This window comes from Salmo trutta, chromosome 15 (assembly GCF_901001165.1).
Source record: "Salmo trutta chromosome 15, fSalTru1.1, whole genome shotgun sequence".
In the NCBI taxonomy this organism is placed as follows: domain Eukaryota; kingdom Metazoa; phylum Chordata; class Actinopteri; order Salmoniformes; family Salmonidae; genus Salmo; species Salmo trutta.
This window is the reverse complement of record NC_042971.1, coordinates 11960058-11988048: the sequence shown is the minus strand read 5'-3', so window position 1 is coordinate 11988048 and position 27991 is coordinate 11960058. Positions and strand designations below refer to the sequence as shown.

General features: G+C 44.0%; 1 protein-coding gene across 1 annotated transcript; it reads right to left on the bottom strand.

Moving 5' to 3' along the window:
• Positions 1–3: 3 nt before the first annotated feature.
• LOC115148493 (RING finger protein 145) lies at positions 4–27931 on the bottom strand. Its single transcript, XM_029690419.1, has 11 exons — positions 27760–27931; positions 17615–17831; positions 12881–12989; positions 12430–12521; positions 7537–7772; positions 7168–7343; positions 6753–6893; positions 6359–6541; positions 3806–3953; positions 2857–3213; positions 4–2375 (listed from the first exon to the last, which is right to left on the bottom strand). Exons 2-11 carry the CDS (start codon positions 17796–17798, stop codon positions 1896–1898), a joined length of 2106 nt encoding a protein of 701 aa, XP_029546279.1. The 5' UTR covers positions 17799–17831; positions 27760–27931; the 3' UTR covers positions 4–1895.
• Between the last annotated feature and the right edge of the window lie 60 nt (positions 27932–27991).

Below are 27991 nucleotides of genomic sequence, written 5' to 3'. Positions count from 1 at the left end.
GTCTGCAGGTTAAAATTGGATGGTGGAATTTATTTGACATTCAGTTTTGTACAATAAAGGCGACACCTGGCAAATTTCTCACCAAACAATACAGAAACTTGACTGGAATTCAGCATTCACAGAGCATGTCGTTCTTCTTGTATAAAAAAAAAACCAAAATAAGAAAGGAAAAAAAACTAATCGAAACAGAATTAAATTGTAGGTCTTCAACACAAAGAAACAAAATCCCAAACAGGAAAGCATTTCAAATGCTAAAAGAAGTCCTCTTCAAATGTCAATATCATGATGTATGTAAAATACTATTCACACTCAGCCGCTTCTCACAATTTACCTTCAAGAAAATGTGCTAAAGCCACCGACTCGCTACAAATTAATTGAAATGGAGCATTTACAAGTTTGATCATACATAACATGTATTCATTCTCAAAACTGTAACAAATGCCCCAAAAATACTGTTGAAGGTAAATTCAGTGCTGACACCTCTCTCAATCTGTGACCTTCAACCCTTCACACCTATACCTACAGAGGGCACTGAAGTGTTCACACAAGCCTCAGATCACTTCATATTGGGCGGTGCAGCTTTTACACTGTATGGCAGGCATATCAAAAGTCCTTTTCATATAATATATGAACGGTTATATATACACACACACATTTATAGGTCTTTCCTCGTACAAACCAAAAATATTTAGTACCTGACAAAAAACAAATTTGGAACGTCGCTATAAATGACATTAGTGCAAATGTCATAACACGTGGGCTACATATCATGAAAATAAAAGTTCCTACAGCCACCAGATGGTGACAGCGTGCAAGCCTAAGCGTGCGTATAAAGCTTCTACATCAAGTGCCTCTGTCTGTCCTCTTCAGTATATGAACGTCAAGCACACATCCGGTGAGTGTGTCTCCGACCTCCACAGCGCCTTTCCCACCCTGAGCCCTTACTTGGTAAGGTTGTTGTGTAACCAATCATCAAGCAGAACAAGGTGAGGGAGGGTGGGCCACAAGGCCAGGAGAGGGTCGGCGAGGCCCAACCAGGGTCGGAAGGAGGGAAAACACTTGGGAGTGGCAAAATAGTGAGCTAACGTTAAGTGACCTGAAGAGGGGAAAAGGTGTGTGAAATATGTTGAATGAGCGTTAATGAAATCTCAAATGTTATACTTTGACTGTTTGTCTTACGCTAGATAGATGGTACAGTATAATGACTGTCAACTGTCAAATAGCTGTCAACGGTCAAATTGTTGTTCATCCAACTCAGTGGTCTTGTTGTTAGTGCCCACCCTGAGATTGGAAGGTTGTGAGTTCGATCCCCGGCCCGAGTCATACACTAAAGATTAAAAACGGGAACACCAATGAGTCTCTGCTTGGCACTCAAAGAGTTTTAAGAGATCGATTGAGGTTAAAGCCCTGCGATAGACTAGCGTCCTGTCCAGGGGGTGTAGCTGTACATCAACCTGCCTCACGCTACAGAAATTGGAGATGGGCTCCTGCTCCTATGAGCCGTTCGGCTAGCACAAGCCAAGGCTCATGCAAGGCTACTTACTTATTTTGATGCCAAGTGAGAGAAATCGATGCAGATTTCTCAGTGAAATTATATGGAGGTTCAGTATGGCGTCACTCAAGTCTGTCCGATTTCATATATGAAATCCTGTAGGATTAATAACCATGAAATGTACTTGAATGAAATGAATTAACCATGAAATGTTAATGAATGACATTTAAGACCATACTTTAAGTAACAGGCAACAAATAGATACGTTTGTTAAGGGGAAGGTGTTGGATAGTGGCAATAGGGAAAGTCCAACAGTTAACCTGTCATGGCGAAGTCGTACGTCTTAGCCGCTTGAGGATGAATAGTCTTTAGCTGTGTGTGAGGAGGGGTGCATGAGCGAGGCTCAGAGGCAGCAGGGGCTGGCAGACCGTTGTAGTTCTAACTGGAGGTCAGCTGCACATGCTGTGGATGATGCTGCTTCAGGGCAGGAGGCAGACTGCTGGGGCTGGCGATGCCTGAGACATGACTCCCCTGAGCCCTGTGATGGACCTGCCTCCTCTGCCTGGCCCTCAGGCTCTGGGTCAGGGTTAGCATGGGAGGAAGAGGATCTGGCTTGGCTCTCTTCAACAGGAACACCGTTCTGAGTCACCGTTTTGTTCCCTTCAGCCACACTAGCCACTAGCTCTCCTTGCCCAGCCTCTGCTGGGTTGGGATTGGCTGGAAGAATGTCCTGGGCGGGTGCAGCGGTGGCATTGGCGGGCTGTGATTGGCTCTTCAGCTGTTTGTGGCAGAGGGGGCAGGTCTCCTGTACGTAGAGCCACTTCTTGAGGCAGCCAGCGTGGAAGAAGTGACTGCAGGGGGTGATGACGGCAGACTTCATGTCCTGGAAAGGGAGACAGAATACTGGTTAACTACTGAAGGACTACGGACAACCACAGAAGAGCCCACTACAATGCCTGATGATGCTTTTCTGATAAGTGGAAGTATATCCCAGTACACATCCTTATTCAAACTAAACTATCATTTTTCTTTTTAAATGTTTAGGTAACTTTCCCAAAATTCCCAAGTTTTCCAAAAAACCCGGTTGGAGGATTGCCGGAATCAGCAGGGAATAAGCAAAAAAATCTGGAATACCTCAACCAGGATTTCTGGAAAACCTGGGAATTTTGAGGAAGTTACCAGAATTTTACAACCCTAGTCAGAACCCATTTCATATCCCCTCTAGCCGCATTGTCCCCTTCATACCAGAAGAGGGCTATAAAACACATTTATCAGAACAATAATGGTGCCCTCTCAAACAGCATGCACTCACACTTTTCTTAACGTACACACACCGGACACACACCGGACACACACTCCGTCACCTGATAGCAGATGGCACAGATGTCATTGTACTGCTCCAGCTGCAGGTCGGAAGCAGTGGGCAGGCTCTTGATCTTGTTGACGGCGTCTCGGCGCATCAGGAAGCTCTGCCAGCCCAGCTGGGCGCGCAGCCACACGTTGTAGTAGGAGTGGATGAAGATGATGGTGGAGCCCATCACCGTCCACTCCCCGAACACCGTCTCAGACACGCCGTAGGCCACCACCACGAGCGCCACCAGGAACTCCAGCAGCCGGTAGGTCCCGTTCACGTAGTAGATGACGTCGTCCATGTTCTGTACGGGCTCCTTACGGACCTCCTCCACCATGAACAGGATGTAGATTAGCAGGGTGCCCAGCACCTAGGGGAGAAGGACATTGAGTGTGGGTGCTTTGTTTCACTTGTTTTGACACTAGAAGTCACTCTCACGTTGGGGCAAGCAGTTGGGGGTCAAAGGTTAGGATCACAGGTAATATATAGAACAAAAGTAGGTTTGCGGCCTTCCTTTTTTCTATTAGAGATAGTCAATGCACCAGAACCACATTTCAACAAAATAATGTTGCTGGAATGCTGATCTTATAGGTTTCTACTACAGAAACCATTTCAGAACAATCTGAGATGGTGGGTTGCTGAAACCCCCACAGGGTTTTCCATATTTCACAGGGAATATATACTCACAGGTGGCCAGGGAATAGCAGGCACAGATACGGGAGCTTACAGTCCTTACCGTGCCCGTCACATCACCATCACGGACCTGTGCAATACATCTCAGCACTAACGGAAAAGCCTTACATATGAAACATTGCTGACATGTTCTTATGTCATTACTGCAAACAAACTGGCAAAGGATCCAGTGCACCAGTGGCTAAAAGGAACTCTTGAATTGGACAGATTACAGCGTGTGTGTGTGTGTGTGTCCATGGCAACAGAGCTTGAGGTGTGTGTGTGTGTACCTGCAGTGAGGTGAGGATGCTGGAGGAGATGATGATGAGGAGCCAGAAGTCCATGTGGAAGAACTGGCAGATCATGTAGGCCATGTAGGCTGGGAAGACCAGCAGGAACAGGCACAGGCTCACGGCCCGGAAGTGCTTCCACAGGCTCCTGAACAGAGCGACAACCGACAGAGCTTTTACTAGGACAACGCCTCTGAGTGGCGTAATAAAGTTGTGTTGAACTGAATCATGTAGTTGTGTTGAACTGAATCATGTAGTTATGGCATTTTGCACGGGACTTCCATGTGAAGTGAGAGGCCTTTTTATATTATGCTACTGATCTTTTTCATTCTCGCTGTGGATGACACTATGGGCCCTGATAGGCTTGGGCGATATAACGTATATTATTTTCAATACCCTCGCGGGGGTGCATGCTGCGCCACCGCTTATAAGTTATAACAAATCCATTTATATTCAGCTCAGGTCTTCAGCTATGCATTTGGTTTGCTAACTTGCTAGTTGAGTGGCTAGATCAAGCTTCTTGGTTACAGCAGAGACATTCAATCCCCTCCTGGATCAAGATGCCTGTTGACTAAATTGTGCTTATTTTTGTAAAATATACTGTATGTATGTATGTATGTATGTATGTATGTATGTATGTATGTATGTATGTATGTATGTACGTACGTATATATATGTACGTACGTACGTATATATATATATATACGTACGTACGTATATATATATATACGTACGTACGTATATATATATATACGTACGTACGTATATATATTTATATATATATACACACACACACACACTGCTCAAAAAAATAAAGGGAACACTTAAACAACACATCCTAGATCTGAATGAATGAAATAATCTTATTAAATACTTTTTTCTTTACATAGTTGAATGTGCTGACAACAAAATCACACAAAAATAATCAATGGAAATCCAATTTATCAACCCATGGAGGTCTGGATTTGGAGTCACACTCAAAATTAAAGTGGAAAACAACACTACAGGCTGATCCAACTTTGATGTAATGTCCTTAAAACAAGTCAAAATGAGGCTCAGTAGTGTGTGTGGCCTCCACGTGCCTGTATGACCTCCCTACAACGCCTGGGCATGCTCCTGATGAGGTGGCGGATGGTCTCCTGAGGGATCTCCTCCCAGACCTGGACTAAAGCATCCGCCAACTCCTGGACAGTCTGTGGTGCAACGTGGCGTTGGTGGATGGAGCGAGACATGATGTCCCAGATGTGCTCAATTGGATTCAGGTCTGGGGAACGGGCGGGCCAGTCCATAGCATCAATGCCTTCCTCTTGCAGGAACTGCTGACACACTCCAGCCACATGAGGTCTAGCATTGTCTTGCATTAGGAGGAACCCATGGCCAACCGCACCAGCATATGGTCTCACAAGGGGTCTGAGGATCTTATCTCGGTACCTAATGGCAGTCAGGCTACCTCTGGCGAGCACATGGAGGGCTGTGCGGCCCCCCAAAGAAATGCCACCCCACACCATGACTGACCCACCGCCAAACCGGTCATGCTGGAGGATGTTGCAGGCAGCAGAACGTTCTCCACAGCGTCTCCAGACTGTCACGTCTGTCACATGTGGTCAGTGTGAACCTGCTTTCATCTGTGAAGAGCACAGGGCGCCAGTGGCGAATTTGCCAATCTTGGTGTTCTCTGGCAAATGCCAAACGTCCTGCACGGTGTTGGGCTGTAAGCACAACCCCCACCTGTGGACGTCGGGCCCTCATACCACCCTCATGGAGTCTATTTCTGACCGTTTGAGCAGACACATGCACATTTGTGGCCTGCTGGAGGTCATTTGCAGGACTCTGGCAGTGCTCCTTCTGCTCCTCCTTGCACAAAGGCGGAGGTAGCGGTCCTGCTGCTGGGTTGTTGCCCTCCTACGGCCTCCTCCACGTCTCCTGATGTACTGGCCTGTCTCCTGGTAGCGCCTCCATGCTCTGGACACTACGCTGACAGACACAGCAAACCTTCTTGCCACAGCTCGCATTGATGTGCCATCCTGGATGAGCTGCACTACCTGAGCCACTTGTGTGGGTTGTAGACTCCGTCTCATGCTACCACTAGAGTGAAAGCACCGCCAGCATTCAAAAGTGACCAAAACATCAGCCAGGAAGCATAGGAACTGAGAAGTGGTCTGTGGTCACCACCTGCAGAACCACTCCTTTATTGGGGGTGTCTTGCTAATTGCCTATAATTTCCACCTGTTGTTTATTCCATTTGCACAACAGCATGTGAAATTTATTGTCAATCAGTGTTGCTTCCTAAGTGGACAGTTTGATTTCACAGAAGTGTGATTGACTTGGAGTTACATTGTGTTGTTTAAGTGTTCCCTTTATTTTTTTTGAGCAGTATATATATATATATATATATATATATATATATATATTAAATAGTAATAGCACCCCTTGTGTTCATATTTGGTAATACCCCGGTATGGTACAGAAACAAAATGACCATCTGGATACCGCACAACCCTAGGCCCTGGTCAAAGTAATGAGACATTTCCAACTCAGCCTGGAGTGTCTTACTTGTCCCGTGAGGCCCCCAGAGCCAGTACGATAGGGTCAGCTATCTCCAGCATGGACTGCAGGATGGAGGCCACCACGATGAAGAGGATGATACTGAGGAGGAAGGCTCGGTGGATGACCTGCAGCTCAATCAGACCCGTCTGCACAGCCAGGATCAGTAGCGTGATGCCCTCCGTCATTCCCCTGAGATGGCGAGAGACAGAGCGGGGAAAAGAGAGAGAGAGAGAGAGAGAAAGAGATTCATAAATAATGTGGTGCTTTCAGACCAAAAATTAAAAAATAAATAAAATAAAAATAAAGGTTCCTCATTGTTCAAGCTATGGGTCAAATAACACACTTAACGGGCATAAAATCACAACATAAAATGGGCGGGATGAGAATGCGGCTGACTGACCGATGCATGGTGTTGTCATTCATGAAGGCCCGGTAGCCCTGCAGGTAGAACTTGCAGAGGGTGAGGACGCCCAGCGCCACAAAGGACACGGTGAAGACCAGGCCCAGCAGGGAGTAGGGGGTGCTGCAGCACTCTGCAATACTGAGGGGAAAGGGAGAGAAGGGGACAGTAAGAAAACTCACTAAAACCAATTCAGAGATCATGCATGTATTTGTAATAGATGGCACGTCACATTCTCTTTGATTACGACAAACAGCCATAATAAAGGACTGAAATTGTACAATTTCAGATTACATAATGTTGTGTTGTGCAAAAGTTCAGGCAAAACAGGTCGACTTGGGTTTCCAACTTCTTGGATTCAACGAGAGAAGGGAAAAGGGTTTCTAGTGTTCTAGGAAGCAGTGCCCTGTCCCACCTGGTGAGGAAGAGGAAGAGCAACCTCTCTCTGGAGGTGGGCTTGTCGCGGCTACTGAAGTAGGTGTAGATCTGCAGGGCAAACAGCACCAGCCAGAAGCACATGAAGAGGACGGGCAGAACCAGCTGGTTCCACAGGGACATCCCCAGAGCCAGCAGCCCATACACCTCCACCACCTGGGCACAGGAGGACATGGAAGAGAGGATGCCACAGACATTGTTAGCGATGAGAAATAAAAAAAAATGACCGCAGCAAACTGATAGATTTACAGTCTTGTGTGTGAAAGAAAAGTGACAATCTCCTCCAGTCTAGAGCCAGCAAACACTTAGCCGGCGTGGAAATAATTCAGTGCCACGTAGACTCTTTTACCTGCACCAGCTCCCTGTAGGCGGTCTTGGCCAGGTTGTAGGGCACCAGCAGGTTGGAGGCCAGGAAGTAGATGACCTCGAGGCCCGTGAAGATCATGGCGAAGCGGTTAATGAAGACGATGGTCTCCAGGGGGACCAGGCAGAGGCGCGCCACCAGGGGGAGCAGGTGAGCAGAGAACAGCCAGATCCTCTTGGTCTGCATGACGCAGGAGCACAGGGTGCACACCACCAGCTGAGCTGGAGAGAGAGAGAGAGGCAGGGACACAGGAGGGATGGGGTTAACACACTGCGGGTGAACGCCCGGTCTGTAGGAACACACACCGTATCTGAACTGTGTAGTAACACGGAACAGCTGAATCTTAAAAGGGCGGGTGTTCCAAGATCTGACTTAAGAAGTCAAAATGTGCGACGCCCTCGAGGACAAATAAGGGGGGGGGGATGCACCTCGAAAGCTCATTGAGGCCCGGAGCACGTGCATCTTTACCGCTACGCGCCCCATGTTAACTCTGATGACACAGTGCTATAGCATGCGACTGCACTAGAAAGCTCAGAGACGTGTCATCACACGAGAGAGAAATGCGAGATGGAATGAGACATAGTGAAGCCATAACGTCAGATCCAGTCTGGCTCCAGGAGCTGGAGTGTGACGTCCCCGAGGCTGGTGACGACAGCACAGAGAGGCAGCATGTTCCCCAACACTCTAGGGACTAGGCCAAGAGGTCCCTGCCTACTGCTCTCCTGTGTTACTGGGGAAAACATGAACCCTCATTGTGACCCGCCTGCAGAGAGTGTGTGAAGACTCGAGTGTCCCTAGAAAGCAACTGTGCAGTACAGAACTCATGGCTGAATGTGCATCGAGAGTAGCCTTACCCAAACACTTGGCTATGACAGCTTATCCCACATGTCTTTCAGAGAAAAGTAACAAGTACTTATGTGATTGAACCTAAAAAGGCCAAAGTTCAACAACTGTCCCAAGCCAAGTCAGCACACCGTGCCAAAGGGAATCATTGATCAGTCCCTCCCTCTTTGTAAAATGTTAGGGAAAGCGTTACTTAAAGTGACACACCAGTCTCCTTTTCACCTCATTTAACACCTGATTTACTTAACAAAAAGGCACATCCCACCCCCAGCTGGTGGAGGTAGGAAACAACATCTCCACTTCGCTGACCCTCAACACTGGGGCCCCACAAGGGTGTTTGCTCACCCCCCTCCTGTACTCCCTGTTCACCCACAACTGCGTGGCCACGCACGCCTCCAACTCAAATCATCAAGTTTGCAGACGACACAACAGTAGTGGGCTTGATTATCAACGACTAGACAGCCTACAGAGAGTTGAGGGCACTCGGAGGGTGGTGTCAGGAAAACAACCTCTCACTCAACGTCAACAAAACAAAGGAGATGATCGTGGACTTCAGCAAACAGCAGAGGGAGCACCCCCCTATCCACATTGAAGGGCCAGCAGTGGAGAAGGTGGAAAGTTTTAAGTTCCTTGGCGTACACATCACAGACAAACTGAAATGATCCACTCACACAGACAGTGTAGTGAAGATGGCGTAACAGCACCTCTTCAACCTCAGGAGGCTGAAGAAATGTGGCTTGTCACCCAAAACCCTGACAAACTTTTACAGATGCACAATCGAGAGCATCCTGTCGGGCTGTATCACTGCCTGGTACGGCAACTGCACCGTCCTCAACCGCAAGGCTCTCCAGAGGGTGGTGCAGTCTGCACAACGCATCACCGGGGGAAAACTACCTTCCCTCCATGACACCTACAGCACCTGATGTCACAGGAAGGCCAAAAAGATCATCAAGGACATTAACCACCCGAGCCACTGCCTGTTCACCCCGCTATCATCCAGAAGGCGAGGTCAGTACAGGTGCATCAAAGCTAGGACCGAGAGACTGAAAAACAGCTTCTATCTCAAGGTCATCAGACTGCTAAACATCAATCACTAACTCAGAGAGGCTGCTGCCTACATTGAGACCCAATCACTGGCCACTTTAATAAATGGATCACTAGTCACTTTATACAATGCACTAAATAATGCCACTTTAATAACGTTTACATATCTTACATTACTCATACCATATGTATATACTGTATTTTATACCATCTATTGCAACTTACCTATGCCGCTCGGCCATCGCTCATCCTCATGTACATATTCTCATTCACCCCTTTAGATTTGTGTGCATTAGGTAGTTGTTGGGGAACTGTTGGATTACTTGTTAGATATTACTGCACTGTCAGAACTAGAAGAACAAGCATTTCGCTACACTCGCATTAACATCTGCTAACCATGTGTATGTGACCAATAAAATTGGTGGTCCAGGTAAGTCATGACATAACACAAGTGGTGGGGCTTTCCTCTTTTGTTCTCTATTGCTCCTCTATCGTTCCTCAAGCAAGGGGGGAGGCCGATGACATCCCGGATCCCCTTGAAGTTTGCAATGGTGTCTAAAAACACAATATTGTTGCAATTTTTATTTTTTTTCTTGAGTATGTGTACTTTACTGTATTTATTCTTGGGATATCACTTTTCAACAGTAAAAGTGTTTTTGTTTTTTTATCACTGGAAGACGTCTAAGGGTGCTCCTGTTTTCAAATGGTCAAAGTAGCAGTGTTTAGTAACAGAGAAGGATGAATCTTCTCAGCATCTGAAACAGATCATTGCGTAAATGCCAGTCATTTCACAGGAAGGCTTCCTATTCACGATGACACTCATTTCTCACTTCTTCCTCTTTTGGACTTTCAGGTTTTCACTGAGCTCTGAAGCTAACACTATTTGTGGGCCGGCTGTATTTTCAGAAGAGGCAGAACCCACACCTCGGTAACATAAAACCTGACAGACACTAGTCGCACTACAGAACACCTGACACTCTTACGACAAGCAGCACAACAAGAAATACGTCAATGAGTGAGCAGGAAATAGGAAGCAAGAGCGCGGGGAAAGACAGGCCTGTCTGAGTTGTGTACGCTCCTTTTGTACTGGAGACTGTGGTCACTCACTCTCTCGCTCTGTAGAAGCACCTTTGGCAGCGAGAGAGAGCGAGGAGCTCTGCGGCAAACGGCGCCTCAGATCGTCAGATTATACAGCACCCACTGCCAACCTCCCCTCTCTCCTCAGCCGCCTACCTTCTGCCAGATCGGATGAAGCGAAGGAACACGGCCTTTTCCTTTGTCTGAAAAGGTTCTAGGGCGAATAAAACTAGCTCGAGCACTCAGAAGACCATTAGAATTGAACAATGGAAAGACAGGGAGAGAAAAAAAACAGAGCAGACAGAGACAAAGATAGGCGTCGGATTGATAAAAGGATGTAGAATTATATATATTTTTTAAATAATGCGAGTGAAGAAGTGTACAATCCCCATGTTAACGCGTAAAAGCAGACTTCAGGGCGACTACAGAGTGACTCATAGATTCTCGGAAAGTGGGGTATTAGAAGTGTGAGGGTGTAAGAGGCTGGTACAGGACCTGTAAGACTGTGGCCCAGTGGGATTGTTTAGTGAGTTAACTATGAGGTTGGTAGTGAAGGTGGGACTGTGTTTAGTTACAGTGCCTTCAGAAAGTACTCATTCCCCTGGACGTATTCCACATTTTGTTGTCTTACAGCCTGAATTCAAAATGGATAAAATGTATTATTTTCTCATATCTACACACAATACCCCATAATGACAAAGTGAAAAACATGTTTTTAGTAATTGTAGCTAATTTATTGAATATGAAATACAGAAATCTCATCTACAGAAGTTTTCACACCGCTGAGTTAATACTAAGTAGAAGCACCTGCGGCAGCGATTATAGCCGATTCCTTCTGGGTAATTATATAATTATGGATTGTGCAACATTTGCCCATAATTTTTCCCCACAATTCTTCAAGCTCTGTCAAATTGGTGGTTGATCATTGCTAGACAATTGTTTTCAGGTCTTGTCATATATTTTTCAAGTAGATTTAAGTCAAGGTACATTCACTGTCTTCTTGGTAAGCAACTCCAGTGTAGATTTGGCATTGTGTTTTAGGTTGTTGTCCTGCTGAAATCTGAATTAATCTCCCAGTGTCTGGTGGAAAGCAGAACCAGATTCTCCTATAGGATTTTGCCTGTGCTTCGCTCTATTCCGTTTTTTTTTTATTCTGAAAAACTCCCCAGTCCTTAATGATTACAAGCATACCCATAACATAATGCAGCCACCACTATGCTTGAAAATATGGAGAGTGGTACTCGGTAATGTGTTGTATTGGATTTACCACAAACATAATACTTTGTATTCAGGACAAAAAGTGAATTGCTTTGCCATTTTTGTTTTGCAGTATTACTTTAATGCCTTGCTGCTAACAGGATGCATGTTTTGGAATATTTCTATTCTATACAGCCTTCCTTCCTTTTCACTGTCAATTTGTTGTTTAAAATTCCATGAGCGGTTTCCTCCTTCAACGGCAACTGAGTTAGGAAGGACGCCTGTATCTTTGTAGTGAGTGACCTTACAGATAATTGTATGTGTGGGGTACAGAGATGAGGTAGTCATTCAAAAATCATGTTAAAACACTATTATTGCACACAGAGTGAGTCTATGCAACTTACTATGTGACTTGTTAAGGAAATATTTACTTCTGAACTTAAGGCTTGCCATAAAGGAGTTGAATACTCAAACTCAAGACATTTCAGCTTTTCATATGCATTTGTAAACATTTCTAAAAACATAATTCCACTTTGACATTATGGGGTATAGTGTTTCTAGGCCAGTGACAAAACAAACAATCTCAATTTAATCAATTTTATATTCAGGCTGTAACAACAAAATTTGGAAAAAGTCTAGGGGTGTGAATACTTTCTGAAGGCACTGTAGTTGCCTGTGAGGGTGGTGCTGAAGGTGGGACTGCGTTTAGTTAGTTACCTATGAGGGCGGTGGAGAAACGGTTCATGGACAGCGCCTCCAGGTAGAGCGGTCCCTCGTACCCGGAGTCCAGCTCACTGCGGACATAATCCCTAAAACAGGAAGACAAGACAGTCAGAGCTCAGCTCTTGCAGTCCCACCTGCTGTCTTCCGTCCTCGCTGGATAAACACAGAACCACGCCTCAGAGAATTCAACAAGAGTTACGCACAATCAAGGCCAGTAGCAGCCACCAATAGTCCGGAGACTATAGAATCATAATATGGTCAGAAAGTCACTACTGTAATACCGGTAACTGTTTTATGGAACAACTACAAAACAGAACTTCAAATCGCAACACTTAACGGCCTTTAAAATGATCTTCCGAATACACGTAGCTCCTAGCTAACAAGTTGACAGGTCAATGATTATTTTAGCTATAGTTCCTGTAGTGTGTCTCTCTCTCTCTCTCACCTGGAGACTTGGTGTCCGGCGAAGAGCAGCAGGGCAGTGAGTACGTACAGGTAGAGCTTCACCAGGTGCTGACGAGGCAGAGTCAGGAGCACCAGGCTGAGGATGTAACCTGACACACAGCAGAGACAGTCAGTCGGGACAGTGAATCACAGAGGGAAGGAGAGGGGTCTGTACAGTACAGTACGTGAAGTGGAACAATGCACAAACAAGGCATTTTTTTTTTTTTTTTTTTAAAGGGACAAAAATATATGTGCCTGCTTCAGCTGCTGTCGGTCTCACACATATTAAGGAATAGTTTATTAACACGGACGTCCACTACCGTTTAACTGGCATTCACTTCTTGAATAATCCGAAAACTGTTATTCCAATCATCTCAGAGGAGTTCTATTATCACAAGGACAGTGAAACCAATAATCCTGCCTGCCCTCCGCCATCTTGGTTGAGCGTGGCCTGCCTGGTTTAGTGGAGTCAGCAGAAAACGGTCCTCGGGAAAGTCTCAACTGCATACTCCTCGTGTCCTCGCTCTCTTCACCTACTTCTCAAAACCCATTAGATGGGGGGGGGGGGGGGGGGGGGTCAGAGGTCGGCAGCGAGGGGAGAGGATACGAGGAGTATGTCATTGAGATTCTCCTCTAGACAAATCATCAGGCACCAAAACGCCAGGGACTCGATTGGCCGACCTGGACCCAGCGTGCAACAGATCCACCCAGCCAATCCATCCTGGGGATTCCATTAGCAGACAGCTAACACGCCCTCTCCACCATCCTGCGCACAGACAGTGCGCGTGTGTGTGTGTGTGTGTCAAACATGCAACTTAACCTGGTCAAACAATCATTAAAGGGCAGGAAGCATGACAACAACAGTGGTGGATAGGAGGCTAGTTAACCATTGAGGCTTGAAAGAGTGGTCAGTGGACTGAATCATTCTGGCATGACAACAACTACTGATATGATTCTACCTCCCATGAAAACCAAAATGATTATGATCCTCTCAGTCTAAGTGCCACGGGCCCTGACTGGAGTCAGTGTTCCCAGCCAGCGGTGTGTGTGTGTGTGGCCAAGTCAGGGTGAGCCAGCCTCACTGTGACAGGCAGCCAGGGTGACGGGGACGGGAGATTAGAGCTTTGTGTGGGCAGTTTTACCCTCCCTCTCTCCCTCCTTAGCCTGTGGCCACCACCGGATGCTGCTTATGTAACCCTGAGAGGAGGAGATGGAGCTATATTCTGCAAGCCGGCCAGGCCGTCGCGTCACCGCTGTCAATAGGCTTATCTATGAGCCTCTGTTCTGGCCTGGATGCTCAGTCACAACCATCACAAAGCAGAAAACAGAGAAGTGCGGTGGTACGACGGGAGAGGAAGCACTGCTGACGATATGCCGCGAACACAATCAGAACCAGATAAAACATTGACTGAAAGAAGAAGTCCATACTGTAATCTTCAGAGTACAAGCTCTTACTTTACAGAGCCCGTGTTTGGTTAGTAGCCTAGCACCTTCCTTCAGTGGTGAATATGAGTCAGAGTGTTTAACAATGTGTGGGTGCTTTGGTTGGAGAGGCTCCTGCTCTTAGCTCGCAGCTGCACTCTCAGAACCCACGCCTCCGAGGGAGGGAGGGAGGGAGGGAGGGAGGGAGGCTACGGCCAGTCAGGAACACATGGTCAGGAGCAGCAATGTGTATTAACAGAGCACCTCCTGTTCCTTGGCCTGCGTTAGGTAAGCCAACAACACGGATGAGAAGAATTTGTTTAACAGCAGAGACAGCAATAAAACAGAGCCGTTAATCCACAGCCATGGATCCAGAGCCATTTGCTACACAAAGTCATGCAGACAGGACAAAGAGTGGACCGATGTGAAATAACCATCAGTGCTGGCAGTATAAATACACTGCCCCTAATCGTCCATAAGCAAAACAGTTTGAGAAAGACTACAGCAATAGGCTACAGCAATAGGCTACAGCAATAGGCTACAGCAAGCGCCAAAATGATGAAAAACGCTAACAAGATGAGGTAAGGCCTCATGAGATATTTGCTGAAACCTAGAAATACAGATAAAAGATTAGAGAATATCCTGCTCTCCCTCGGTCTGTCTTTTTCCAAGAGACATCAGCAGCGCGCACACACACACACACACACACACACACACACACACACACACACACACAGGTTCAGTCCAGTCCACTGTTCTCTGCTGCCCAGTATGTTCATCAGCAAATACCAGCCTCATTGTCTCACCCACCAACTTCAGCCAAGTATGCAAAGCCATTAAAAAGACCACTGAGGTCAAGGAAAGTGTGTACACACACAGTATACATACAAAATACAAAGTTATCAAAAATTTGTTAAAAAAAAAAGAAATCTCAAAGTAATATGTAATTCCTTCCCGTTGATGATTAGCATATCTAGTGACTGCATTATAGTCGAGGCCTGTGAGCTGGTTATCATGGCCTGTGCCTCGTCCACTCCTTTCCCCTGGGAAGAGAAAGGCTTCTTGGATGGGGGGGATGACTTCGTTCTCCTACTCCCTGCACGGGCCAGCCCCCACCCCCTCCCACACACACACACACAGAGAGAGACAGACACACTGCGCTAGCCCATCACACAGTGAGGAGACAGCCTTTAACCTGCCTAAATAAGTGTCACAGTAATCAACCCTGCTGGCTGCTTTTCCCTCACAGACCACACTATCCATCTGCCTACTGCACAGTTACCCACCAGCCTGACCAGCTGATAACATGACCCCCCCATGCCTAGTAAAGTACACACAATGGCAAACCACAAAACCGTACACAATTCGTGCATGGTGTTGGTTAAAGGAAAGATTCACCCATTTTGAACGTTATATCGTATCTGTGCATCTCGGAGCGATGGGTGAATGCATTCAAAATGGGTGAATCTTTCCTTTAACTCTTCTGTGCACATTTCAAGGTTCATTATACCACCTTGAGCATCACGGAAAGTCCCATTAAAATACTTGGGTCTTGGATGGTGTTAAAATGCAGAGGTCCATGACGACAAAGTAAAAAAATAAAAAATAAAAAAAAGTGTCGGACTGCAGGCAGACAGTTGCAGCAGCAGATGTCTAAGCTCAGGCCATGCCATGATTTCATTATGAAACAAGCCCCAGCCAACACCCTGCCTCCACTGAGCTCTTAGTGGGCCAGGCCCACTCTCAAGCAGAGCATAGACATACTGAATCAGAAATACTGTCTGTGCCCATGTTGACGTGCCATTAGAAATACAAATCTTAGGAGAAGCATGTTCACCCTTACAGTCAACGCTGGCTACAAACTGTCAGACTTTATCCTTGCGTCACTGCTTTTATCCTGTCTTAGCTAAATCTACCACAAACCTAAAAGCATTTAAATGCAACGCCATTCAAGACAGTCGTAGGTTTAAAAATGCTTAGCTGAACTTAAATGATGTGCATTTATACCATGGCATTGTTGAATACTCGTTTTTAATTGGCTTGAATGGGCATTCGAAGGCGTGAATTATTTCCCTATAAAGCATCGTAAAATCCAATGGCTATAGTTCATTCTTACATGTCCTATGTTTGAGCTGCTTTTGAAATTAAAAAGTTGAATTGTTTAATTTGATTTTCATAGTAAGCGAAGACTGATTGTTTGGTTACCAAGGCAGCAGCTGTAGCTATCTAGTAAACTTGTTCGCTACTTCAGTGGATGCCAAACACATTATTACCGGCAAAATGAACACATTTCAAATGATAAGGTATAAGCTAACACTGAACTCGGGGGCTCAATGCGTTCTCTGGAAAACAATGCAACATCGTGAAAGTTCAGTGCCATGATGTGCTACACACTTTCCACATCGTGCATTATTTTCCATAAAACGCATAGTCCCCTCGATTATCACTTATGTAGTCCATAAATTACATTCATATGCATGAGACCCAACCATGAAAAACTGGGTCCTAGTTTTACAGACTGCAACTGCAGTGTTATTCCTGGTCAGGGCACACTAGTGATACTGCAGCACTACAGCCCAAATAACCTATTGGCTTACACCATTTCTAGCTTTTCATGGCCACTCCAAAAAGGAAAGTGCAAACAGAACTAATCTGACGATTACAACATCATTAAAGATATATGGGCTATTTACTGCAAATAGCATGGCTGGGTGATTTTAAACGTCATAGTCAATCGATTAATAATTGAATAGTCTTAGCAAAAATATTTCTTTAAGTTACAATATGTAGAAAAGTTCAGAACTTTTGTGAAACATCACAGCACAGTTGAAACAAAGCCCTTTCTTCTGAAACGCATCAGTCTATTCTTGTTCTGAGAAATGAAGGCTATTCCATGTGAGAAAATGCCAAGAAACTGAAGATCTCGTACAACGCTGCGTACTACTCCCTTCACAGAACAGCGCAATCTGGCACTAACCAGAATAGAAAGAGGAGTGGGAGGCCCGGGTGCACAACTGAGCAAGAGGACAAGTACATTAGTGTCTAGTTTGAGAAACAGACGCCTCACAAGTCCTCAACTGTCAGCTACATTAAATAGTACCCGCAAAACACCAGTCTCAACATCAACAGTGAAGAGGCAACTTTAAATGTTATATGGGCTAATATAGAAAGAAACACCAGCTTTTAAAAATGAATTTTCACATTTTTCAGAAGTGGATGGATGCTTTTGTCAAAATATGCTGTTGAAAAGTACAAATGCTATAAATGACCACTCAAAGGGCAGCACTGGAAGAGGGAGGGGGGTGGTACTGACCAACATAGTGCAGGTAGAGAGCCAGGTACTTGTACTGAAAGAGAGGGTTGTTGTTGAGACTGCTTCTCTGGATCTTCTGGAAGAAGGAGCTGACATCCCAGCGGTAAAGTACCTCCAGCAGCATGATGCTGGGGACACGCAGCCCCACGTTCAGCACCGCCTCCAGCTTGTCTTTCACCAACATGGCTCCGACGCGGCAAGCTACACACTAATATGACTGGACAGGGAGACAGAAAGATAGGGAGGAGAGAGGGAGCAAAAAGTCAGTCGTCTGAGGTGCTTTAAAATGAAAGCACGCAAACCAAAAAAAAAACGGGCAAAATATACATTTGTTTTATGCAACTAGCTGTTTTTTCAGAGCTTCATAGGTTAAATCAAAATCAGTCATAAAATAAATACGAGAAATAAAAAAAGTACATGAGAATAAAATAAATACACAAGAATATACACAATAGTGATGGGAAGGAGGAATCGATACAGTAAGTGATTATTTTTGGACTATATTATATAAAAAAAAGAAAAAAAGAAACGTCCCCTTTTCAGGACCCTGTCTTTCAAAGATAATTCGTAAAAATCCAAATAACTTCACAGATCTTCACTGTAAAGGGTTTAAACACTATTTCCCATGCTTGTTCAATGAACCACAAACAATTAATGAACATGCACCTGTGGAACGGTCGTTAAGACACTAACAGCTTACAGACGGTAGGCAATTAAGGACACAGTTATGAAAACTTAGGACACTAAAGAGGCCTTTCTACTGACTCTGAAAAACACCAAAAGAAAGATGCCCAGGGTCCCTGCTCATCTGCGTGATCGTGCCTTAGGCATGCTGCAAGGAGACATGAGGACTGCAGATGTGGCCAGGGCAATAAATTGCAATGTCCGTACTGTGAGACGCCGAAGACAGCACTACAGGGAGACAGGACGGACAGCTGATCATCCTCGCAGTGGCAGACCAGGTGTAACAACACCTGCACAGGATCGGTACATTTGAACATCACACCTGCGGGACAGGTACAGGATGGCAACAACAACTGCCCAAGTTACACCAGGAACGCACAATCCCTCCATCAGTGCTCAGACTGTCTGCAATAGGCTGAGAGAGGCTGGACTGAGGGCTTGTAGGCCTGTTGTAAGGCAGGTCCTCACCAGACATCACCAGCAACAACGTCGCTTATAGGCACAAACCCACTGTCGCTGGACCAGACAAGACTGGCAAAAAGTGCTCTTCACTGACGAGTCGCGGTTTTGTCTCACCAGGAGTGATGGTCGGATTCGCGTTTATCGTCGAAGGAATGAGCGTTACACCGAGGCCTGTACTCTGGAGCGGGATCGATTTGGAGGTGGAGGGTCCGTCATGGTCTGGGGCGGTGTGTCACAGCATCATCGGAGTGAGCTTGTTGTCATTGCAGGTATTCTCAACGCTGTGCGTTACATTGAAGACATCCTCCTCCCTCATGTGGTACCCTTCCTGCAGGCTCATCCTGACATGACCCTCCAGCATGACAATGTCACCAGCCATACTGCTCATTCTGTGTGTGATTTCCTGCAAGACAGGAATGTCAGTGTTCTGCCATGGCCAGAAAAGAGCCCGGATCTCAATCCCATTGAGCACAACTGGGACCTGTTGGATCGGAGAGTGAGGGCAAGGGCCATTCCCCCCAGAAATGTCCGGGAACTTGCAGGTGCATTGGTGGAAGAGTGGGGTAACATCTCACAGCAAGAACTGGCAAATCTGGTGCAGTCCATGAGGAGGTGCACTGCAGTACTTAATGCAGATGGTGGCCACCTTTGTTCAGGGACACATTATTCCATTTCTGTTAGTCACATGTCTGTGGAACTTGTTCAGTTTATGTCTCAGTTGTTGAATCTTGTTATGTTCATACAAATATTTACACGTGTTAAGTTTGCTGAAAATAAACACAGTTGACAGTGAGGACGTTTCTTTTTTTGCTGAGTTTAGATACTTTACCATTTTTCTTTTTTGCTACATAATGTTAGCTAGTGCTAAATTTGCTGTACCTGCGACAAAACACCGGTATTTTTCATCCTATAGCTTGTTCTCCTTTTTAAATAGTCAGCCAACGTGGTTTCAGTGCTTTTAATTTCTATGACTGATCAAAACTCATTTTCTCATGCTCTCTCATCTCTCTGCAGCAGACATATAGTGAGCAAAATGCTTGGAAAATCAAATTGTAATATGGAATTGCAATACATAAAGAATAGTGAGAATCGGAATAGATATCGTATCAGTGCATCGTGATAATATTGTATCGTGAGGTCCCTGGCAATTCTCAGCCCTAATATAATATAAAGGTCAATATCCATACCAATCAATGAAAGCGATACTGGTTACAGTTGTGTAATCAGGGTTAAAGTGATTGAGCAGCTGAATAATTATAACAAACAGTAGCTGCACGGCAAGGTCCCCCGGTAAAGGAGTTACACTTTCACTATAAAAATTGCTATTTTTTATTTTTACAGTACAAATCAGGGCCAAGTACCCATATACATACGGGTTGAAAATGGCCGATTTTGGCACTGATAATCGCCTGAATTGGAAAGCAGTGGCTGTACAGTAACATGCTATACATGATGTCAGAGCTCTGGCTCTGAGCTTGACAGCGCTGTATGGGAAGACGGATAGCCGTGCTGAACATGAGCACCGCACGCGACAAGAAGTTGCCCCCATCGTTCCTGCTAATTGGGCAACTACGTCACTTTTTGTTGTCCCGAGTTAGGGAAATGCTGTAAATTAAGAGGACTATGTATTTTGAAAGACGTTGAGGATTATAATAAATACCACTTTGATGTCATACAAGCAGCCAAACACCCGAGAGTCCAAATGTGTACTTCGCATTTCCATATCATAAAACGCATGTCATGTACAGTGTCAACGTTTTTGATGTACATTTACAAGATGACACGGCGTCATACCCTGGGTTGTTCTGAACAAAATGAGCCCGGTTTGTCTATTGTGATGAAAATTCACAACAGAACACACACACCTGAATGCACAAATTACAATCCGTATCTCTGAATAGACTTGTGAAAGTCGAACACTGTAAGATCGTATTTTATAACTTAGCTAGTCATGTTGGCAATAGAACAAGCTTTCAAATGATGCCCACATGACCCAGAAAGCGATTTAAAATGGCCACGTTTTTTTGATTGTGTAAAAAAAAAAAAAACTGTAATTGTTTGATGGCCGGAATGCAGGGCTGTGTTCCAAACAAAACAACTAAAAGTGTGATTACACTAGTTCCTTAATGGCACAGCTAGGCTATCGTATAGCTGAAGACTCGTCTTTAAGTCAAATGTGCATTGAAATTGCTTAGGAACTGTGCACACTTTGGACAGGTGTGTGACCTCTTGGAGACACCAGTTAGTCCTATCACTCAAACCATTTACTTGTCTCACATGTTAAGGAATTATTCTTATCATGTTATTGAATGTATCAAATGCAGTGAAAAGTACAGTAAATGTAAAATGCACACAAACATATGAAGAAAATGTAGTCTATTTCAGAAGAACATAATAGCATATTCTGAGTCTTCCTTGTTAGGCCCTGCTCTGGCTATGCCATACAGCTGTGGGCTACACTAGTTCATTTAGCAGACAAGATTTCTAGTATAGATTTCTAGTAAGAATACAATTGATATTGTTCCCCAAACGATTTACAAGGGCTATACATGCGGCTATTCTGTGTTTAGTGGTTAACAAAGTGACCATTTGAAACAGGTCCTCCTATATGGTTAATTTAGAGTTATTTATGCAACTTTGGTTGTGATACAAACCTTAGAATCTATTATAAATAAATACATATAGGCTAAGGCTGCATGAAAAACAAATGAGAATTTGAAAAAAAGTTGCATGAAAGCCATGCGCTCTGCTCTGTTTCTTGCGCAGGCTGCACACACTTCATCAGTCTCTGATTTATAATTTGACAAGCACTTGATAATATTCTCACCCATCAGACTATTCTCAATTTAATGTGGCCTTTACATATAGCCTACTAATATACAGTGTCTTCAGAAAGTACTCACACTTCCCTTTTTCCACATTTTGTTGTGTTACAGGCTGAATTTAAAATGGATTAAATGTAGATGTGTCACTGGCCTACACACAATACCATATTTAAAAAAAAATATATATATTTAACTAGGCAAGTCACTTAAGGAAAAAAAATCTTATTTTCAATGACGGCCTAGGAACAGTGGGTTAATAACTGCCCTGTTTTGGGGCAGAACGACAGATTTTTACCTTGTCAGCTTAGGGATTTGATCTTGCAACCTTTCGGTCACTAGTCCAACGCTCTAACCACTAGGCTACCTGCCACCCCGGCATAATGTCAAAGTGGAATGATGCTTTGATTTTTTTTTACAAATAATACAACATTATTAAAAGCTGAAATGTCTTGAGTCAATAAGTATTCAACCCCTTTGTTATGGCAAGCATAAAATAAGTTCAGGAGTAAAACTTTGCTTAACAAGTCACATGGGCTCCCAAGTGGCGCAGCGGTCTAAGGCACTGCATCTCAGTGCCAGAGGTGTCACTACAGACCCTGGTTCGATTTCAGGCTGTATCACAACCGGCTGTGATTGGGAATCCCATAGGGCGGCTTACAATTGGCCCAGCAATGTCCGGGTTAGGCCGGGGTAGGTCGTCATTGTAAATAAGAATTTGTTTGGAACTGGCTGAACTAGTTAAATAAAAAAAATATCTGCATGAACTCACTGTGTGCAATAAGTGTTAAACATAATTTTTGAATGACTACATCGCCTAATAAAAATATCTGTAAGGTTCCTCAGTTGAGCGGTGAATTTCAAACACAGATTCAACCACAAAGACCTGGGAGGTTTTCCAATGCCTCAATCTAAGCAGACATTGAATATCCTTTGGTGTATGGTGAAGTTATTCATTACACTTTGGATGGTGTATCAACACACCCAGTCGTCACTACAAAGATACAGGCGTCCTTCCTAACTCAGTTGACGGACAGGAAGGAAAGTGCTCAGGGATTTCCCCATGAGGTCATTGGTGCCTTTAAAACAGTTACAACGTTTAATGGCTGTGATAGGAGAAAACTGAGGATGGATCAACAGCATTGTAGTTACTCCACAATACTAACCTTAAATGACAGAGTGAAAAGAAGAACGCTTGTACAGAATAAAAATATTCCAAAACATGCATCCTGTTTGCAACAAGGCACTAAAGTAAAAATGCTAAAAATGTGGCAAAGCAATTAACTTTTTGTACCGAAAAAAATAAATAAAAATGGTGTCGTATTGGATTAGCTCCATACACATTACAGAGTACCACGCTCTATAATTTCAAGCTAGTGGTGGCTGTACCATGTTATGGGTATCCTTGCAATCGTTCAGGACTGTGGATTTTTTTTAGGATAAAATAAATGACAGAAGAGCTAACCTCTGGCAAAATCCTAGAGGAGAACCTGGTTCAGTCTGCTTTCCACCAGACACTGGGAGATGAATTCACCTTTCAGCAGGACAATAACCTAAAACACAAGGCCAAATCTACACTGGAGTTGCTTACCAAGAAGACAGTGAATGTTCCTGAGAGGCCAAGTTACAGTTTTGACTTAAATCTACTTGAAAATCTATGGCAAGACTGATAACTTTTTAAAATTGTGGCCATAAAAACAGTTAACACTCGATTGCATTTAGAATTATTTGTTGCGCAATAGATTAGGTAAAGAGGTCAATGGACCTCGACCAAAACAATGGAAATACCATGGAAACGCATGTGGGAAAGATTCCGTGGGGGAAAGATCACGAGTCTCCTCATTGCCCCCCCAACAAAATTTGCCTAATTTTGGCTATTGTTTGTGTATTTCAAACTATACTGAACAAAAATATAAAATGCAACATGTAAAGTGTTGCTCCCATGTGTTTCATGAGCTGAAATAAAAGATCCCAGAAATGTTCCATATGCACAAAAAGCTTATTTCTCTCAAATTTGGAGCACAATTTTGTTTCTATCCCCGTTAGTGAGCATTTCTCCTTTGCCAAGATAATCCATACACATGACAGGCGTGGCATATCAAGAAGCAGATTAAACAGCATGATTACACAGGTGCACCTTGTGATGTGGACAAAAGGCCACTAAAATGGGCAGTTTTGACAACACCACAGATGTCTCAAGTTGAGGGAGTGTGCAATTGGCATGATGACTGTAGGAATAGTCCACCAGAGCTGTTGCCAGAGAATTTAATGTTAATTTCTCTACCATTAGCCACCATAATTTTAGAGAATTTGGCAGTACAGCCAACCGGCCTCACAACAGCAGATCACGTGTAACCACGCCATCCCAGGACCTTCACATCTGGCTTATCCACCTGCGTCTGGGGGGGTGCTGATGAGTATTTCTGTTTGTAATAAAGCCCTTTTGTGGGGAAAAACTTATTCCGATTGGCTGGGCCTCGCTCTCCAGTGGGTGGGCCTGGCTCCCAACTGGGTGGACCTATTCCCTCCCAGGCCCACACATGGCTGCACCCTTGCCCAGTCATGTGAAATCCATAGATTAGGGCCAAACAAATTCATTTCAACTGACTGACTTCCCTATATGAACTGTAACTCAGTAAAATTGTTGAAATTGTTGCGTTTATATTTTTGTTCAGTATATGTTGAGGTAAAAAAAATAGGACCATAAACTGGGTGGTTCAAGCCCTGAATTCTGATTGATATACCACAGCTTTCAGCCAGACTGTATACCACAGGTATGATGAAACATTTGCTTTTACTGTTATAATAAACGTAACCGGTTTATAATAGCTATAAGGCACGTCATGGGTTTGTAGTTTATGGCCAATATACCACACCCACTCGTGCCTTAAGTATAATGCTTGTATGGATGTCAACCACAATAAAGGTTGATGTTATCGTCATCAATCAACTGCATTACAGTTCAAAATGACTGACTACCACACTACCGATTTCTGTATGCTAACTATACTACCAGCTTATATGAACGGCATTCAGCAGTCACTTCTTCTAAACCTGAAAAAGGACAACTTCTACATGTTATGCAGCAAAAACAGCCAAATATATTTCAAAATCTAACTTTAGTAACCACATTGTGGGCCTGTTACAATACGTCAATCATGACGGATTGGACAAATATTCACTTGGTTAGATCAGATTTGTTGAATGTGAGCCAAACCGTCATTGTAAATAAGAATTTGTTCTTAACTGACTTGCCTAGTTAAATAAAATAAAAATACAGCATCCTTCTATTCCCTACGGTTTGCGTTCCACTGACCTCTTTTATTGCATCCATGCGCACCGACTGGGCTTATAAAAGCACGTTTCACTCCAGTAGCAGCTTTCTGAGGGGGTCTCACGCTGTCTGACAGGTGATAGGCTATTCCGCTTCATTTAATTCCACTACATTATGCAAATTAACCTATAGACCAGACACCATGACCGGTCAAATGTATTTTCGGCAGCTAACCGATTAATGGATACCCATTAACATCCCTATACCATTTGATGCAATATCTCATAATGAAAATAGAGATAATCCAAACAGACGTCCAGTAACAGTTACATGGTAAAAGAGTTACAGACATGCAAAACAGCAATAAAATGATCTCTGGATCGGACTTTCTAGGGCAATTTCCATAATGCAAGATTAAATGTGTGTCATGGGACCATAACGTAACAAGGCGCTGGATGTCCTATTCAAAATGAAAAAAAAAAAAAAAAAAAGTATGTCGATCGAAGACGTAGTAAAAGTAATTAGCTGACATAAAAAAAATACATTGCTTCGTTTAAGAGTGGAATTGTATCTATTTGCCACACAGCCAAGCATCCCAACTTGTACCTGCATCGACCTGAAATACTGTAAGCATTCATGCCATATTGATGAGTGAGTTAGTGTATGGTCATGATGCTTGCCTTTGCCCTTTCACATGATCTGTAAGACAGGTTGGTTATACTTAACCGACCATGTGAAAAACATGCTAATAACTAGCCCCCAATCAAAAATGCAGTTTTTAACCAATGGGTAAAATTATGTTAATTGTGTAGATAATCCTACAAAGAAAACCAAAGGTTCAAACCTCATGTCTCTATCATAATCCGTTCAAAAATTATTGGTGTTTTTAACCCTTGTAGGATAGACGGAATTAAGGTGACTAAATCAATAGAGGCCAGAGAAACAGTGAAAAAAATTAAATAAAATCACACCAGCTAGGCTGGATTCTGCACAAGAATTAAGGCTACTGGCTACCTAACATGTTCACTTTCCCGTTGAACTCATCCTTCTTCTCGAATCGCAGGACATTAAACAATAAGATTGATATTGAGACATGACGTCTTTTCATATTTTAGTATATCCTTTTCATATTAATTTTTAAAAATTGTTATTTTTCAAAGATTTCTCACAAAAACAAGCATATCTCTGAAATGTCAACAGAGCACATACCACAGGAGGTTAGTAGCACCTTAATTTGGGAGGACGGGCACTTGGTAATGGATGGAATGGAATAAGTGGAACGGTATCAACATCAAACACATGGTTTTATGGGTTTGATGCCATTCCATTCCCTACGTTCCAGCCGTCCTCCCCTCAGCAGCCTCCACTGGCGTATACCAAGCTTTTTTTCCTCCAAAACCTTTTACATTTAATTCAGCTCGTCATGCTAATTTTACTTTGAAGACGATGACCACAAAATGCAAAATACTCAAAAGTTGTTACGAGAAACCTGCACTGCTACGTCAGAGCTCGTCGGATGTATTAGATTACGGAATCCAACTTCTTGGATAGAATGTTAACGAAACGTTAGAGAGAGACCCCACTGAACACGAATAATCATATTTGTCTTGGAAACATTTATTTTATAACATAAGGTGACATTTTATCACCAACGTGCATTTTCACCCACTCTGGGCAGAGTGGGTGGACACCCTATAAGAGGGATGGGAAACTTTGTTGAGGGTGGGGGCCACACGGAAACTCAAGCAGGCCGCAGTGGTTTATGCAGTAAGAGCCAGTCCTAGCCTTTTGAGAGCCCTAAGTTAAAATGTTGTTTTCTCCCCCCTTGACAGCGAGGATACTTTTGATTTAGAGTCATTTCCTGCAATCCTACACATTCTGTTAAGGGTCTGAGAGAGGCTGTGCGGTCCTCCATTTGCAGGCAGACACTGATGGAGTGGATATCCCATCCATTGAATTACATATAGAACTGATTCGTACGACCTCTGAGATCCCATCCCCCTGGCCCTCATTTTCAGATGGCCTTTTGAACATGCAATTATGAAACATACAGGTCCACTGTACCAAGCGTACAATTTTCTAGGTACATCACATTAATGCCCATGATGACTGGAAACGTAACGTTAGCTAACAAGACCAATTCGCATTATGCTTACATAACCGAAATGGTGTAAACTATGGTTATACAGGCACCGGATCACGTTATGTTGAGGGTTAAGTTAGCACAGCTATTCAAGTCTAGCCCGATATCTAGCTAGTTACACTATATTAAACGCTTGTTGGGCTCCGAGCGTTTATGACATGAACTTTAGTAACCTCGCCAAACGAACGTTAGCAGCGGCTAGCTTACCGTAATTAGTTGTGCCCTGCAAGAAGGGTGATGAATTGTCACATTCTCTCAATCTCATATTCCAAAATGCACCAAACTACAACTACCTACATTTGTAGGGTCGTAAAACGAGACAACATGCTAAAAGTCAGTGGTTTAGCTAACTAGCTATGCATCACGTATGTTAGCAACGCAGATGAGCAGAGTCGGGACGGGCGAAAAACTGCATTGATGACCCGCCTACATCAATGTAACGTTAGCAATAACGTTACCTGATGTTTTTAATAATGGAAACAACCACCATGCATAGTTTAGCAAGCTAAAAAAAATAAAGCACGAGATCAACAGCTGCTCACGATTTAAATTCATCTAGCAACAGCTGGCTAGAAACATTGCTAGCTAGCTACGCCTTGTCGCAGAACTGCATGTATTGTGTCGCTAACTAGCTAATGCTAGGTACTTGGCTAGCTAGCTAGCCCCTCGAGAGTCAAAACAACCCAGGTTAGCTAGCAAGCTAGCTGAGTAGCCAAGTTCGCTTTATCAACATTGACCCACGGATAAACAAAGAACCTACATTGCAAGAACGACGTTCACGACGTTAAAATGAGTTTGAGGATGCTTCTCCGGTCGAATATCAACCATTTTAACTCGGCTTCTCCCGAGTTAACGGTTGAAACGATGGAATTTCCACCATGGATCGAGTCTTCTGCTGCCACCGCTTCTTTTGCTTATTCTATGGTATATTGGCGTTCGCACAATTTAGTGTGCATGCCGCCACCTACTGTGAAGGATGAAAACGGAGCCTG

Bases quoted from the DNA above. Each gene is read 5' to 3' on its own strand.
- LOC115148493 (XM_029690419.1), bottom strand. From the start codon at position 17,798: ATGTTGGTGAAAGACAAGCTGGAGGCGGTGCTGAACGTGGGGCTGCGT. The intron at 12,990-17,614 runs GTCAGTACCACC...GCTGTGTGTCAG, and splicing joins TCTCTACCTGCACTATGTTG to GTTACATCCTCAGCCTGGTG. The intron at 6,542-6,752 runs GTCAGTCAGCCG...TCGCCATCTCAG, and splicing joins AATGACAACACCATGCATCG to GGGAATGACGGAGGGCATCA.